The sequence below is a fragment of the Chiloscyllium punctatum genome, chromosome 25 (genome assembly GCF_047496795.1).
Source record: "Chiloscyllium punctatum isolate Juve2018m chromosome 25, sChiPun1.3, whole genome shotgun sequence".
Taxonomy (NCBI): Eukaryota; Metazoa; Chordata; class Chondrichthyes; order Orectolobiformes; family Hemiscylliidae; genus Chiloscyllium; species Chiloscyllium punctatum.
In genome coordinates, this window is record NC_092763.1 from 49918045 (window position 1) to 49930379 (window position 12335).

At 38.2% G+C, this 12335-nt stretch overlaps 1 protein-coding gene across 1 annotated transcript in view; it reads right to left on the bottom strand.

Moving 5' to 3' along the window:
- The window catches only part of cul4b (cullin 4B), an 84384-nt gene that overhangs the window by 48406 nt on the left and 23643 nt on the right, over nucleotides 1–12335 (bottom strand). Inside the window, exons 5-8 of the mRNA XM_072595245.1 lie at nucleotides 12034–12107; nucleotides 3235–3397; nucleotides 3064–3153; nucleotides 2564–2646 (exon numbers count right to left, since the gene is read on the bottom strand). Of these exons, the coding sequence (XP_072451346.1) occupies nucleotides 2564–2646; nucleotides 3064–3153; nucleotides 3235–3397; nucleotides 12034–12107 (410 nt within the window). The remainder of the gene's footprint in view (nucleotides 1–2563; nucleotides 2647–3063; nucleotides 3154–3234; nucleotides 3398–12033; nucleotides 12108–12335) is intronic.

Sequence of the window (12335 nt, forward strand, 5' to 3'; positions counted from 1 at the left end):
AAAAGGTCAGTTCTTAGGCAGCCTCAATTGGTTGAATTATTTTGACACTGGAAATGAGTTCTTAGTAGACTAACGAGTCAAATGAATGACTGAGTATCTCTATCACAGGTGAGACAGATGATGGCTGAGGAAATTGGGTGGTATAACCCTTGATATGCCGTGGTAGCATACATACCTCAAAATCAGGAGGACCAGGTTCAAGTCTCACCTGATCCAGAGCTGTGTCATGATATCACTGAACCTGTTGATTAGAAATATCTCAGGTGGAATGCCTGGGTTGCCACGTGCTCCATTATGTTGATACTGGATTTGAGCTTGCCATCAGCAATAAGATTTGATAACTAGAGATCCTTCAAGGAAGGCTTCCCCCCACTTAGGAGTTTGTTCGGTCAGAATTTCCCAGGTGTTGATAGAAACAACGCATTTTATCAAAGTGGCTTTAAGAGTTGTTGAAGCAATTTCTTTGCCTGACTGGGAGTTACTTGTTGTCAATGCTTTAAGTAGGGCACTTGTTTCAGTAGTCATTTGCCTGGCATGCAGATGAGGTGCCCATTGTGCAGAGCTGATGTAGTGTGATCAACACTTCAACGCTGAGAACTCTGACCTGAATGATAACATTGACATTGGTGTGTCAATCCTGCCAATCGATTTGCAGAATCTTGCAGATCCACCATTAGTGGAACTTCTCCACGGTTTGCAAGTGCCTGCTGTATACAATCCATGCCTCAGAGTCATAAAGGAGGGCAGGTATCCCTACTGTTCTGTAAACCATGAGTTTGGTGTCAGATTTGAGATCCAGTTCTTCAAACACACTTTCTCAGACAGTTGAAAGCTGAACTGACACATTGAAGGCAGTATTGAAACTCAATGTTTGACATTCTTGACAGTACTATCCCAAGGTCTGAAAAGTAACCCATGTTGTCCAAGCCCTCACCATTGACTTTAATCCATTGTCTCAGTGAAGCTGTTGACAACAGCTTGTAGCTTGGGTTGTAAGCAGCACAAATGCAAGCATGACAAACTTTCGTTCCATGACAGAGACCTGTTCAGTCTCTATTGCCTGCAGGTCAACTCCAAGGTCTCCTCATCCTGTTATTTAATTAGAAATCACTTGGATTTCATCTGCAGGCAGCGGAGACTGAACAGGTTCCAGCATGAACTGTGGATAAGCTTCAGGTAAGTGAGGTGCAGCACAAAAGCAAGGAAAATCAAGAACAGCATCTGTACACGAACAGCCTTGCTTGACCCAAGCTAGAACACAAATTGGCTCCGTGATGGTTTTGTTGCCAAGGATCATGACTTGGAAAACAAGGCCTCCTAGGCAGCACAAAGGCTCAGTGGTTAACACTGCTGCCTCACAGCGTCAGGGACCCAGGTTTGATTCCAGCCTTGGGTGACTATCTATGTGGAGTTTGCACATTCTCCCCATGTCTGTGTGGGTTTTCTCCAGTTTCCTCCCACAATCCAAAGATGTGCAGGTTAGGTGAATTAGCCATACAAAATTGCCCATAGTGTTCAGATTGTGTGCATTGGTCAGGGGTAAATATAAAGGAAAATAGGCTAGGGAAATGGGTCTGGGCAGATTACTCTTCAGAGTTGGTGTAGTTTTGTTGGGCCAAAGGGCCTGTTTCCACACTTAAGGGATTCTATCTATCTATAAAAATGTTGCAGTGCTCCTTCCAATGGGCCCTGAACACCTTTCTCTCCTTGATTAGTACATCTGTTTTCTTGACCAACAGTGTAGTGGTTGTTTGGATGCATAGCCAGTAGGCAGTCTTGATTGGGCTGAAGAAACCCCACACAGTGGTTATTGGTTAACCTCTGCATCTCATGCACTTTCTCCACCCATCATGTTTGTTCAGTTCTGGGGTTTTGGCTGATTCTCAGCCTTTGGACAGCTTTACAGTTGCCTTCTACTTAGCAGTCACAGACCTGAGACACTGACTTTTTCTCTCTTCAAAAATACTGCCAGACCTACTATTTCCAGTATTTTCTTTTTATTGCTTATTACCCAATTTTTGATAGATCAGTATGAGATAGATACATGCCCAAAATAAAATATTGACACTTAATAGGTCACTATCTCAGTAAGGATCAAACATCAGTAATTACATTCGAGTCTATTTCAATTAAGTTTCAGTTTGAAGCATGCTAAATTTGCACCGAATGATTTCAATTTGCACCAGCCCTAGTCTAAAGCCTTTGTGTCAACTGCTACTGCCCATTACAGCTTGTATAGATTTGAAAAGAGTAATTAATATGATCTTTCAAACGGTGCAATACAGCAGCTATGTGGTTAATGCTCCAAAATGCACATTAAGGGCAGATATCAAAAGGATGTCTATACAGATCGTGGAAAAGAGCTGGCAGTAAGGGAAACAAAGAGAACTTGGAGCCAAAACCCTGGATATTTCCATAAAACAGTCACTGTAATGTGAATAGAGCAAATTAGCATTCTGTAAGGTTGAAATGAAAATATCCAAAAGGGTATCTTGTGGATACTTATGTTAGATAACACATTAGATGCAATGGCAACACAATCTTATTCAAAATTTGTACATACTGTGTACTTTGATCCAAATAAGTGATAACCCGATCGGCCTCCTCCTCTAAACGTTTATTAACGTGGTGCAAATACTCTGGCACCTAAATGGAATAAAGATCATGCAACTTAACCAACATCTCAAAAGATATGACCTACACTGAATTGATTTAGGAACTTAACCAGCAGAAGGAACCTCCTTCACCAGGACATGTTTGGAAAATTACTCATGTGCCAATTTCTCCATCAGGCAAAAATGTATTTCCTATAAACTAAAAATAAGTTGTGTGTTTTCTGTTGATTAATGGAAGAATCCCATCAATATTTTATTCCGAATTTTCCAATTATTTACTAGGATATATAACCAATTATAGGCCCATGCCCATAAAAATATACAATGCGCTGGTAATAACCCAAATAAATCATATCTACAGCTCTTTGGCACAATTTATTTATTCATCAATATGCTACTTCCACACAAACGTCTCTAACTGGACTGGCAAAGCCAACAGACTGCATACCTCTCGTTCTTGCATCAATCTTTGACCTTCTGCAGCATATAGACGATTAGTTTCTTCCAAAAACCTTTGTTCAAAAGAATCCTGATAGATCTAAGAGAGAAAAAAAAATAGATTTAACTGTTATAAACGAAAATAACTAAACTAGATCATCGGAAAGGATTCAAATCTTACCTGCAAATCTGAAAGCATACTTAAGAGACTTCGAAGCAAGCTACGATCAATAGCTTCACCATTTCTTTCTCTCTCAATTAAGAGAAGAATCCCATCGATAGTTTTATTTTGAACCTTCCGATCACTTATTACATGGGATCTGAATAATTCAAGGCCCATGTCCCTACAAATGAAAACAGCTCAAATAAATATGGATTGTTAAGGATCACATGGAGACTATTGACAGAACTGGCACATTAAAATGCCATTTTGTTTTCAAGTGAAAACTTACCTCAAACACTAGTCTTTTCTTTAATCATTTGTTCTGCAGAAACTGACCATTAAGCTAAATTGATATTTTCTATATCCAAGAATGTCTAAGCATTGCATTTGTATCCATTTGTTTATTGCAAACAATTTTATTTCCTCTCAGTTAGATGCAATTCTTGTATTTATGTAGGACCCGCGGGCACAGCCTTAGAGTAAAGGCAAGACCTTTTAGAACTGAGGTAACGAGAAACTTCTTCAGCCAGAGAGTGGCCAATCTACAGAACTCATTGCCACAGAAGGCTATGGATGCCAGGTCATTGAGAATGTTTAAGAATGAGTTTGGTAGGTTCTTGAATAAAGGTTCATGGGGTCAAGGGTTTCAGGGAGAAAGCGAGAGAATGGTGTTGAGAAACTTATAAGCCATGACTGAATGGCAGAGCAGACTCAATGGGCTGAAAGGCTTAATTTCTGCTCCAACGTCTTACGATATCATGGAACAAAAGCGACCTTACCCAAATAATTTATTATATGTGAACTTACACAGTGAGCAGAGAGAAAATCACAGCACAGCTTAACTCTATCTTTTGTTTCCACTTCAAGGGAACATGGTCATTACTAACCAACATTTATTGTCCATCCCTAACTGCCAAGGAAAAGCACATGATTAGCTGCCTTCCTGAATTCTGCAGCTCTTTTCAAGGTAGGAACAGTCATAGTGCTATTAGGAAGAGAATGCCAGGATTTTGACCAATTAACAGTGAAGGAATAGCAATCTATTTTTCCAGTCAGGATGCTCTGTAAATTGGAAATGGTAGCATTCCCATTCATCTGCTATTTTTGTCCTCCTTAGTTGTAGAGGCTCTGGGTTGGAAAGTGCTTTTGAAGAGTTGTTGCAGCATATCTTTTGGGTAGAACACACTTCTGCCACTTAGTTGCTGGGGAAGGGAATGGCTGTTTATGATATGGATGGAGTGCTAATAAAGGGACCGCCTTATCCTCAATAGCATCAAACCTATTCAGTGTTCTTGGAGCTAAATCATTCCAGAGAAGTGAAGCATACTGCATCACACTCTTAACTTGTTTCTCCGAGATAGTGAGCAAGCATTGGAGAGATAGGAGGGGAGTTACTCACCATAGAATTCCCAGCTTCTGACCCTGCTGTTGTAGCCATATCATTGGTAGAGTTTAATTTTTGGTCACGAGCAATTCACCAGGATGTTGGTAGTGAGATTCAGCAATGGCAATGCCATGCTAATATCAAGGGACAATGATAGGAATCTCCCTTGTTGGAGATCATAGAATCCCTTCAGTGTGGAAGCAGACCATTTGGCCCATCAAGGCCACACTAGGGAGAATGTGCAAACTCCACACAGTCACTCATGGCTGGAATTGAACATGGTCCCTCGTGCTGAGTCCACAGTGCTGACCATTTAGCCATGGTTAGACTAAGATAATCAACCTTAAACAACTATAACCATCTTCCTCTGTGACTCCAAGCAATCGAGACAGTTTTTTCCCCCAATTCCCATTGATCCCAGCATTGCTAGGGACCTTTGATGCCACACTCTATCAAATGCTGCTTCTTTGTCAAGCGCATTCACTCTCACCCGACCAGTAATTACACAAGAACTCAGTAGAGGGGAAGCAGGACAGAAACTGGAGCTGATACACTTCCCAGCTCATCAGTGCAGGGGAGGCCAATATTGGACTACTCTTGCTTTAGGCAACAGTAACAATTACATTACTTGATATTTTCTGGACTGCAACATCCATTTCAAATCGAATATCTACTAAATAAAGAGCCATATTTTCCTTTTGTGGGACATTGCAACACATGAATTATAGCAAATATGGAAAATAATGCCAATATTTTAACCGTTCAAGCTTGCTGCCTTTCAAACTCAGACCGCAGCATCACTTCAGCTATGTACACTGATTTCTGATTAATGGTTTAAGTCAAGGGCCTCCTTTAACACAAATACCAATAAGATCAATGTCTTTAGTTTAACATATCGGAATGGCTCACCATCCTCATCCAAGAAGTGCAAGTTAGTAGGAATAAACATGCACGTACACATATAATGTGAAAACAAAAACTGAATACCTAACTCTATATATATGCTTTCAGAATTAAGTGAACAAAACAACAGACATGGAAACCTGTATTTGAAAACAAAGTCAGTTTTTTTACAGAAATAAACCTGGAAGTCTGTATCCCATCACACCGATTGTAACATGAAAACATATTACTGGTGCATGACAATGGACCCTACACCTGAAAATGGTTAGGGAAGCGAAACCATATAATTTGACTTTTGGTTCCTGATCATTATCCAGTGACCACCTGTTGGAAAATTCCTTTGGCTATCAGGTAGTGAGACAATCAAATTAGACTGTGATGCCCTTCACAAATAAGCTGTCAAGAGTCGCCAATGAGCATGATGTGCAAAGCATCAGTCATTATCTGTAAATTACCATTCCCTGGAGGGAGTCAGTACACTGAGAGAAAGGAGCAACAAAACTACATTTCTTTAGCAAGTCATCTGCAAGTAGACATTTTCTACACAATGATTATAAGCAACAATAAATGCTGACAAATGAGATTTTATGAGAAGTAATATTTTTCAGAGGCAAAATGCCTGGTGCTTCATTGGCTATTTTCTGGCCGCAGCTGTGTGGTCTATTTATGTTGGTACAACCTAGCTTCATTCATGATTTGAGTCTGAACCAAAGGCTAAAAAATCAACTGAGAACTGGAGAAATAAATACAATGTGCTCTTAAAGTTTACTTTCAATATGTATAATCCTAAAACTTGCAAGTTATTTAAGCAATTCATGAACAAAAGCAAGGGAAATGGTGCAATCCAGAGCCCAGGTGAATACCTTCAGGTCTGGGTTCAAATCAGACCACAGCATCAAGTAGCATTTAAACTCAATTAATGAATACTTGGAATTGGAAACTAGTCAATCAACTGATTGTTGTAATAAAAAATACAGCTGCTTCACTAATGTCCTTTAAAAGGAAGAAAATCTGCCATTCTTACCTCATCTGGCCTAAATGCGACTCTAGACCCACAGCAACTTGGCTGGGACTTGAAGTGCCCTCTAAAATGGCCCAGCAAGCCATTCAGATCAAAGGCAGTAAAGGATGGGCAACAAATGCTGGCATTGTCAGCGATACCGACATACCAAAGAATTTTTACAAAACAAGAAATCACAATATCGATTAAAGAAGATGGATTGTTATCACTGAGAAACAGTGATCAGATAGTAAACTTTACAGATCATCAAAACTGAGTACAACACAAAGTCTTGAAAATTCTGAGTGGCAGTACCCATGTCTTGCCAGATAAGTGTCTCTACTTTGGCTCTTCAGCACATGACTCATACTGCTGTTTCATCTTGTTCCCAATACTTCTACCTGACCTCAAAAACATTGCACTTCCCTTCTGAATCCTTGCATGTCAGGTTGAGAGTGCACGTGATTGAAAGAACATGAGACTTGATCATAAAATTCAAACAATAAACCATTCTAAATGATTTAAGCTTAGAATATTACTGTCAGTAGTAATTTGCCCTAATCATCTACACAATGAAACAATTCTAAAGGAGAAATCAGCTGAACACCAAGTAGCCTTCTTTCAGTTTGTTATAATGCCATCTTCACAAATCATTTTCAATGTTTTGATTGTGATCTGAACAAACCTTCTAATTAACATTCTTATGAGCCAAGACAGCAATTCCATGCTAGTTATTTTATTGTGGATGGTATTATATCTTCCTCCAAACTCTGTCACCCGATATCCACAGTTATGCACTGTCTAAGAAATGTCCCTGGACAACAAACAAGAGCAGAATCAGCGGCCAATTCATACATTAGTTCAGGAGCCTGGAGATCAATTGCCATGCCCAGCCGAGACATTCCAGACCAATGCAGAGGGAATACGGTTTGTCTCAATCTTATTTGTACTGTATAGTACTACGCCTTAATATTTTGACATACAGGGACATGAACCATATAAAACACAAAAAAGATCAAAACCTTTGTCAATCCAGCATTAGGACTATAAACACAAGTCCCAGTTAGGTATTACTGGCGAAATATATTGTACATGGAGTATACCCTTATCAGTGTAAGGACTACTTCCCTTAAAGGGGAGCAATATACCTGACTGAATTTACAAGGTTCCCTTTATGCACCTGGGATCAAGAGATGCTGATACTTCAAGTGGAAGTGACTTTTGCACCGAAGGCATTGAACGATACCTGCGCTGGGATTAGGCTCCTGGAGGACGCCCCATGATCTGATGTCATTAGCTCTTCATTAATGTCAGCTGAAGAAAGGCACACCAAAAGAGGGGCTCGTTGGCTCAAGAGGAGACCTCACTGCAGAATCATACCAGCAGTGAAGTAAGATGGTTCACAGGTCACAGGTTCTTTAGACAAGAATGAACTAGCACCTGCCAACATCAAGGAGAGTGCCTTGCTGACAGATCCTGGTTCCAATTGGTGAAATGCTGCCAAACAAAATGCATCAAGCACTCAAATAGCTTGCCTTTGTACTCAAAGTTCCTCTTCTCTTAGTTGAAGGAAGACCTAAAAAATACTCAGAGCACGAACTAAAGATTTTTTTCCCTCTTGGATGCTTTTCTTACCTGTGAATATGGATCTTCAATGAATTTGACATACTTTACAAAAAACTGTGTTCAAACTAAGGTAGGTTGTTCCCCATTTGTCATTTGCTCAATAGAAACAACAAAGTGAGCAAATTGTTCCAAATGGCCTCCATCCCTTGAGTTGTTGCTGCTTCTACTTCAGCAACCTAAGGTGTGCACCTTCACTGAATCTTGAAAATCTTTGGTGCTCTTTTAAGCTAAATCTATTCACCAATCTCAAAGAACTAGCAGAATTTGCAATGGACGATGTTGTGGTCATGCAGAAGGTAATGAAGATAAAAAGGAGCGACCATTTGTGAGCTGGTGCACAAAACATCCATCTGTATCTCAGGTATTGGAGCCTACAGGTGCTATAAACAGATTTCAAGGAAAACCAAAAATATTACATCAATGATTGAAGAGGAAGAGATGAAAGAAAAGAAATTGGGAAAATAATTTATTCAGTGTCTAAAGACAGTGTCACAGTTTAGACGAACAAGCAATTACAACAAAGTCTCAGGGCTTTGGGTGAGTGACAAGACATGACTTGCCATTTCAAATAGTTTCAGCAAGTTATCTTCAAAAAACTTGATCTAGTTTTAGAATGAAAATTAGAAGGACAAAATTTAATCCATAGTAATTGATTTTTAAAGCTATCTCTTGTCAGTACATAACATGGTCAAACAATTGATTTGCTTTAGGAATTATTTATTCCATTTAAAATCTATTTTAGCTATAATCATTAAGTAAATTAATTTTCTATATTTCCCACCCGTTTCAGGCTATTCTTGTGAACTCACAGCTCTGTATCAAGTCTCCTTTGACAGAGTTATCAATATTATTATACTGTCAAAGGTGATACTCAGCAAAATAAAAACTTCACAAGAATGATGAGAAATTATTCATCTGAAGTGCATCTCTCAGTCAGCAGTCAACATCTGTAAGCAGTTCACCTCCTTACCCATGGATTTGAAAATAAACAGTAAGGGGTGACTACAGAATAAGATCTGACCAAGAAGAAAATTAAACTTAAGAAAAATCAAGAGGTGTATAAATCTGAATTCCTTTCAACTTATTTGAAGTCTTACATTAACATTTATCTTGCAAAGTGCAGACATTCCTCCATGCTCCCTGAACTGTGTTTACACTTGAGAAATAAAAGAGCATTTGCTTTTTAGTGCAGATTTTGATCATCTGCTTTAACTCAATTCTGATGTTGCTTTGATGCAATTACAAATGTGCAACCACAAACAGATCAATTAACACAATCTTTAAAGTAGTGTTAAATACCATCATTCACACATTTAGATACATTTGTTAGGTTTTGTCTTGCACTGCACAGATTTATTTTTCCCAATTGCTAAGCTACATGAAATCAGAAAAACCTCAACTACAACACAAGTCTGAGATCTTAAATGACGTGAACTTTCTTGGCAATAGATAAACAACAAATGACTTCAACTACATCAGTGCGTAACAATGGTTGAAAGTCAGTCATTGGTGAAAAGAGTGGAGACAATGATCAATTACGGACCCTTCTCAACTTCATTTTTCAGTGATTCCCTGAAAGTATTCCAGTATTGATCAAGGAGGCATCTAGATCAAAAGTACTCCAATGTAATTAACAATCTTCACATTAAAAATTGGTTTCTTGGATAAAGTCTTAAAATACTGCTGATATGTGTATGATACCATCTCTAACAAGAAGTTAACTGTGGGGAAGAAAAAGACACACTGGAGAGATGAAACTCCCAATGTACAAGCACATTAAAACTACAGGAATTAATTCTCATTTCTAATAACTTTATGAACTTTTTTTCAAAACAACACAAGAAACTGGAGTACATCATACAGTATCTGAAGCCTGCTTCACCATTCAAACAGATCATGGCTGATCGATAATAGCCTCATTTCCACAAGCCTACCTGTTCTCCATAGCACATACTTCTCTAATGTTCAAAAATCTCCCTACCTCATGCTTGAATATATTCAATGACCTAAGCGGCAGAGATTTCGGGATAAAAAAGATACATGACTTCTACCAGAAGTAAATTCCCCCCAAACCCATTGTGAATGAGTGTCCATTTATTCTGAAAATATTCCCCCAAAGCAAATGTAATCCTCTCAGTATTTATCATGATCCTTTGGAACATTGTTCATTTCAATTAGATCTCCGCTAGTTCTTCTAAATGCCAAAGAGTAAAAGCCCATACAACTCAACATTTCCATATAATATAACCTTCCACCTCAGTAATCAATTTAGTAAATCTCTGAGCTGCCTCAAATCCCTCCTTAAAGAAGGGAATCAAAACTGAACATAGTATTCATTGAGGTTTCACCCATATCTTGTAGACTTGTAGCAAGGCTTCCCTACATTTTATACTCTATTTCCCATTGCAGTATAGACGAACACTTTTCAGCATGATACTCCATTTGCTAATCCTCAGATGCAGTCATCTTGATTATTTCAAAATGTTTTTTGTCCTTTTGCACCAGACACAGTGATAAGTTGCACAGTCTTCATTCTATTAGGAACCAAAGCTAATTTTAAAAAAAGTTCAATGGGCTTCTTTTTGCCATATGCTAGTTTAAGAGATAATAAAGTGAGAATGCCAAATAGAAATTTTCTCTAATCGTATTCCTTGCTCTTAAGCCACACCCACTGACTCAAATGAAAGGAGAAACTAATACTGTACTGTATCTCATCACAGGAAATGGCCTCAGTTGCAGCACATTTCATTTGCATTTTCTTGCTTCCTTTATTTTGATAAATTATCCATGAATGAGAACTTGCCTCCTTAGAAAATTGCAAACTCATCCAAAAATTCTATACAATATACCAGCCTCTAATATATAGAGACTTGCCAAAAATATCAAAATGATCTTCAAAATGAAATAACAAGAGACATATAAACCTAGCTAGCCTACAAAGTCGATCATAACATTAGACTGTAACTGAGCAGGGCATTAGCTCAAGGCAGCAAAGGACAACTTTAGATCCGAAACAAAAACAGAAAATAAGGCATGATGGAGTGAAATTTTAGCTAAGCTTTCGAGTCAAACATTTTGGAATCATCTGAAATGTGACGTAGGTTTACAATGTGGACTCTAGGATTTAAACATTACTTGTGCCCAACATGATGTTCTTAATGCGCATATATTTCAAGTTAATTGGTGTTCGTATTAAAAAACAACCTCTTTTCCAACATACAACCGAAAAAAGACAAGGCAAACCAGAAGAATAAGCAGACTCATTCTGCCTAAATTTCCTATAACTCAACGAGAATGATGAACTACAGATTGAGACAGATGACTAAAATAGATGAAATGGCCTTCCTCAAACTTACTTGCGATGGGAGACTTATTTTACAAGTGGAACAGAATGATTCTATGTAGATTGTTATCAATTCTTGATACATTACTTGGACTTTTTTTGAAGTCAATTCAGAACACCTTCCTTGGAAAGTCACCTTTAATTAAAATGGGTTTCTTTCCATCAGGTAAATATTTCACCCCATATTACAAAGCAAAAGTGGAAGGAATGCTGTTCTCATACAATTCTAGTTAATAGGTAATTTTGAAGCAAAATAATTCAAAGCCAAATTTGCATCAATGATTGCTGAACTAGACAATTAAGTAACTTATCAAAATGGCTCATTATTCAAACTTCACTCTATAGAGCATCCCAAATGCACATACAAGAGATCAATCAAGCCCAAACCTGCATTAACTCTTTAGAGAAAGGAAATTCAACTGTATATTGATCAGGAGCAAGGCATCTAGCTCATTGTCCTTTCCCCAGATTAGGATGGTAAGGTCAGTTGTACTGACCATTCTGCTGGCCTAGCTAACTTTATCAGTTTTCTTGTGAAGACCATCAAATCTTTAAACTTACCAAATAGATGGAAGCATTGAATTTTGTAGAACATAAGTTCTATCCAGAAACAAGAAGATACTCCTAATCATGATCTGGAAGAAATAAACCAGTAAACAAGTGTACATTTTTAAATCTTAGCGAAGCAAACGTTTTTACTAACCTATATGTCGTAAACATCAAATTAAAACAGAGGGGGACTAAAACAATGAGGAATGGTTTCAAAATTATATGTATGGAGTTTCCCAATGACCTCATGCAATAGTTTCTGCCTGATACACAAATGTGCAAATAATTGTTCCAGATTCAAATCATTAGTACTG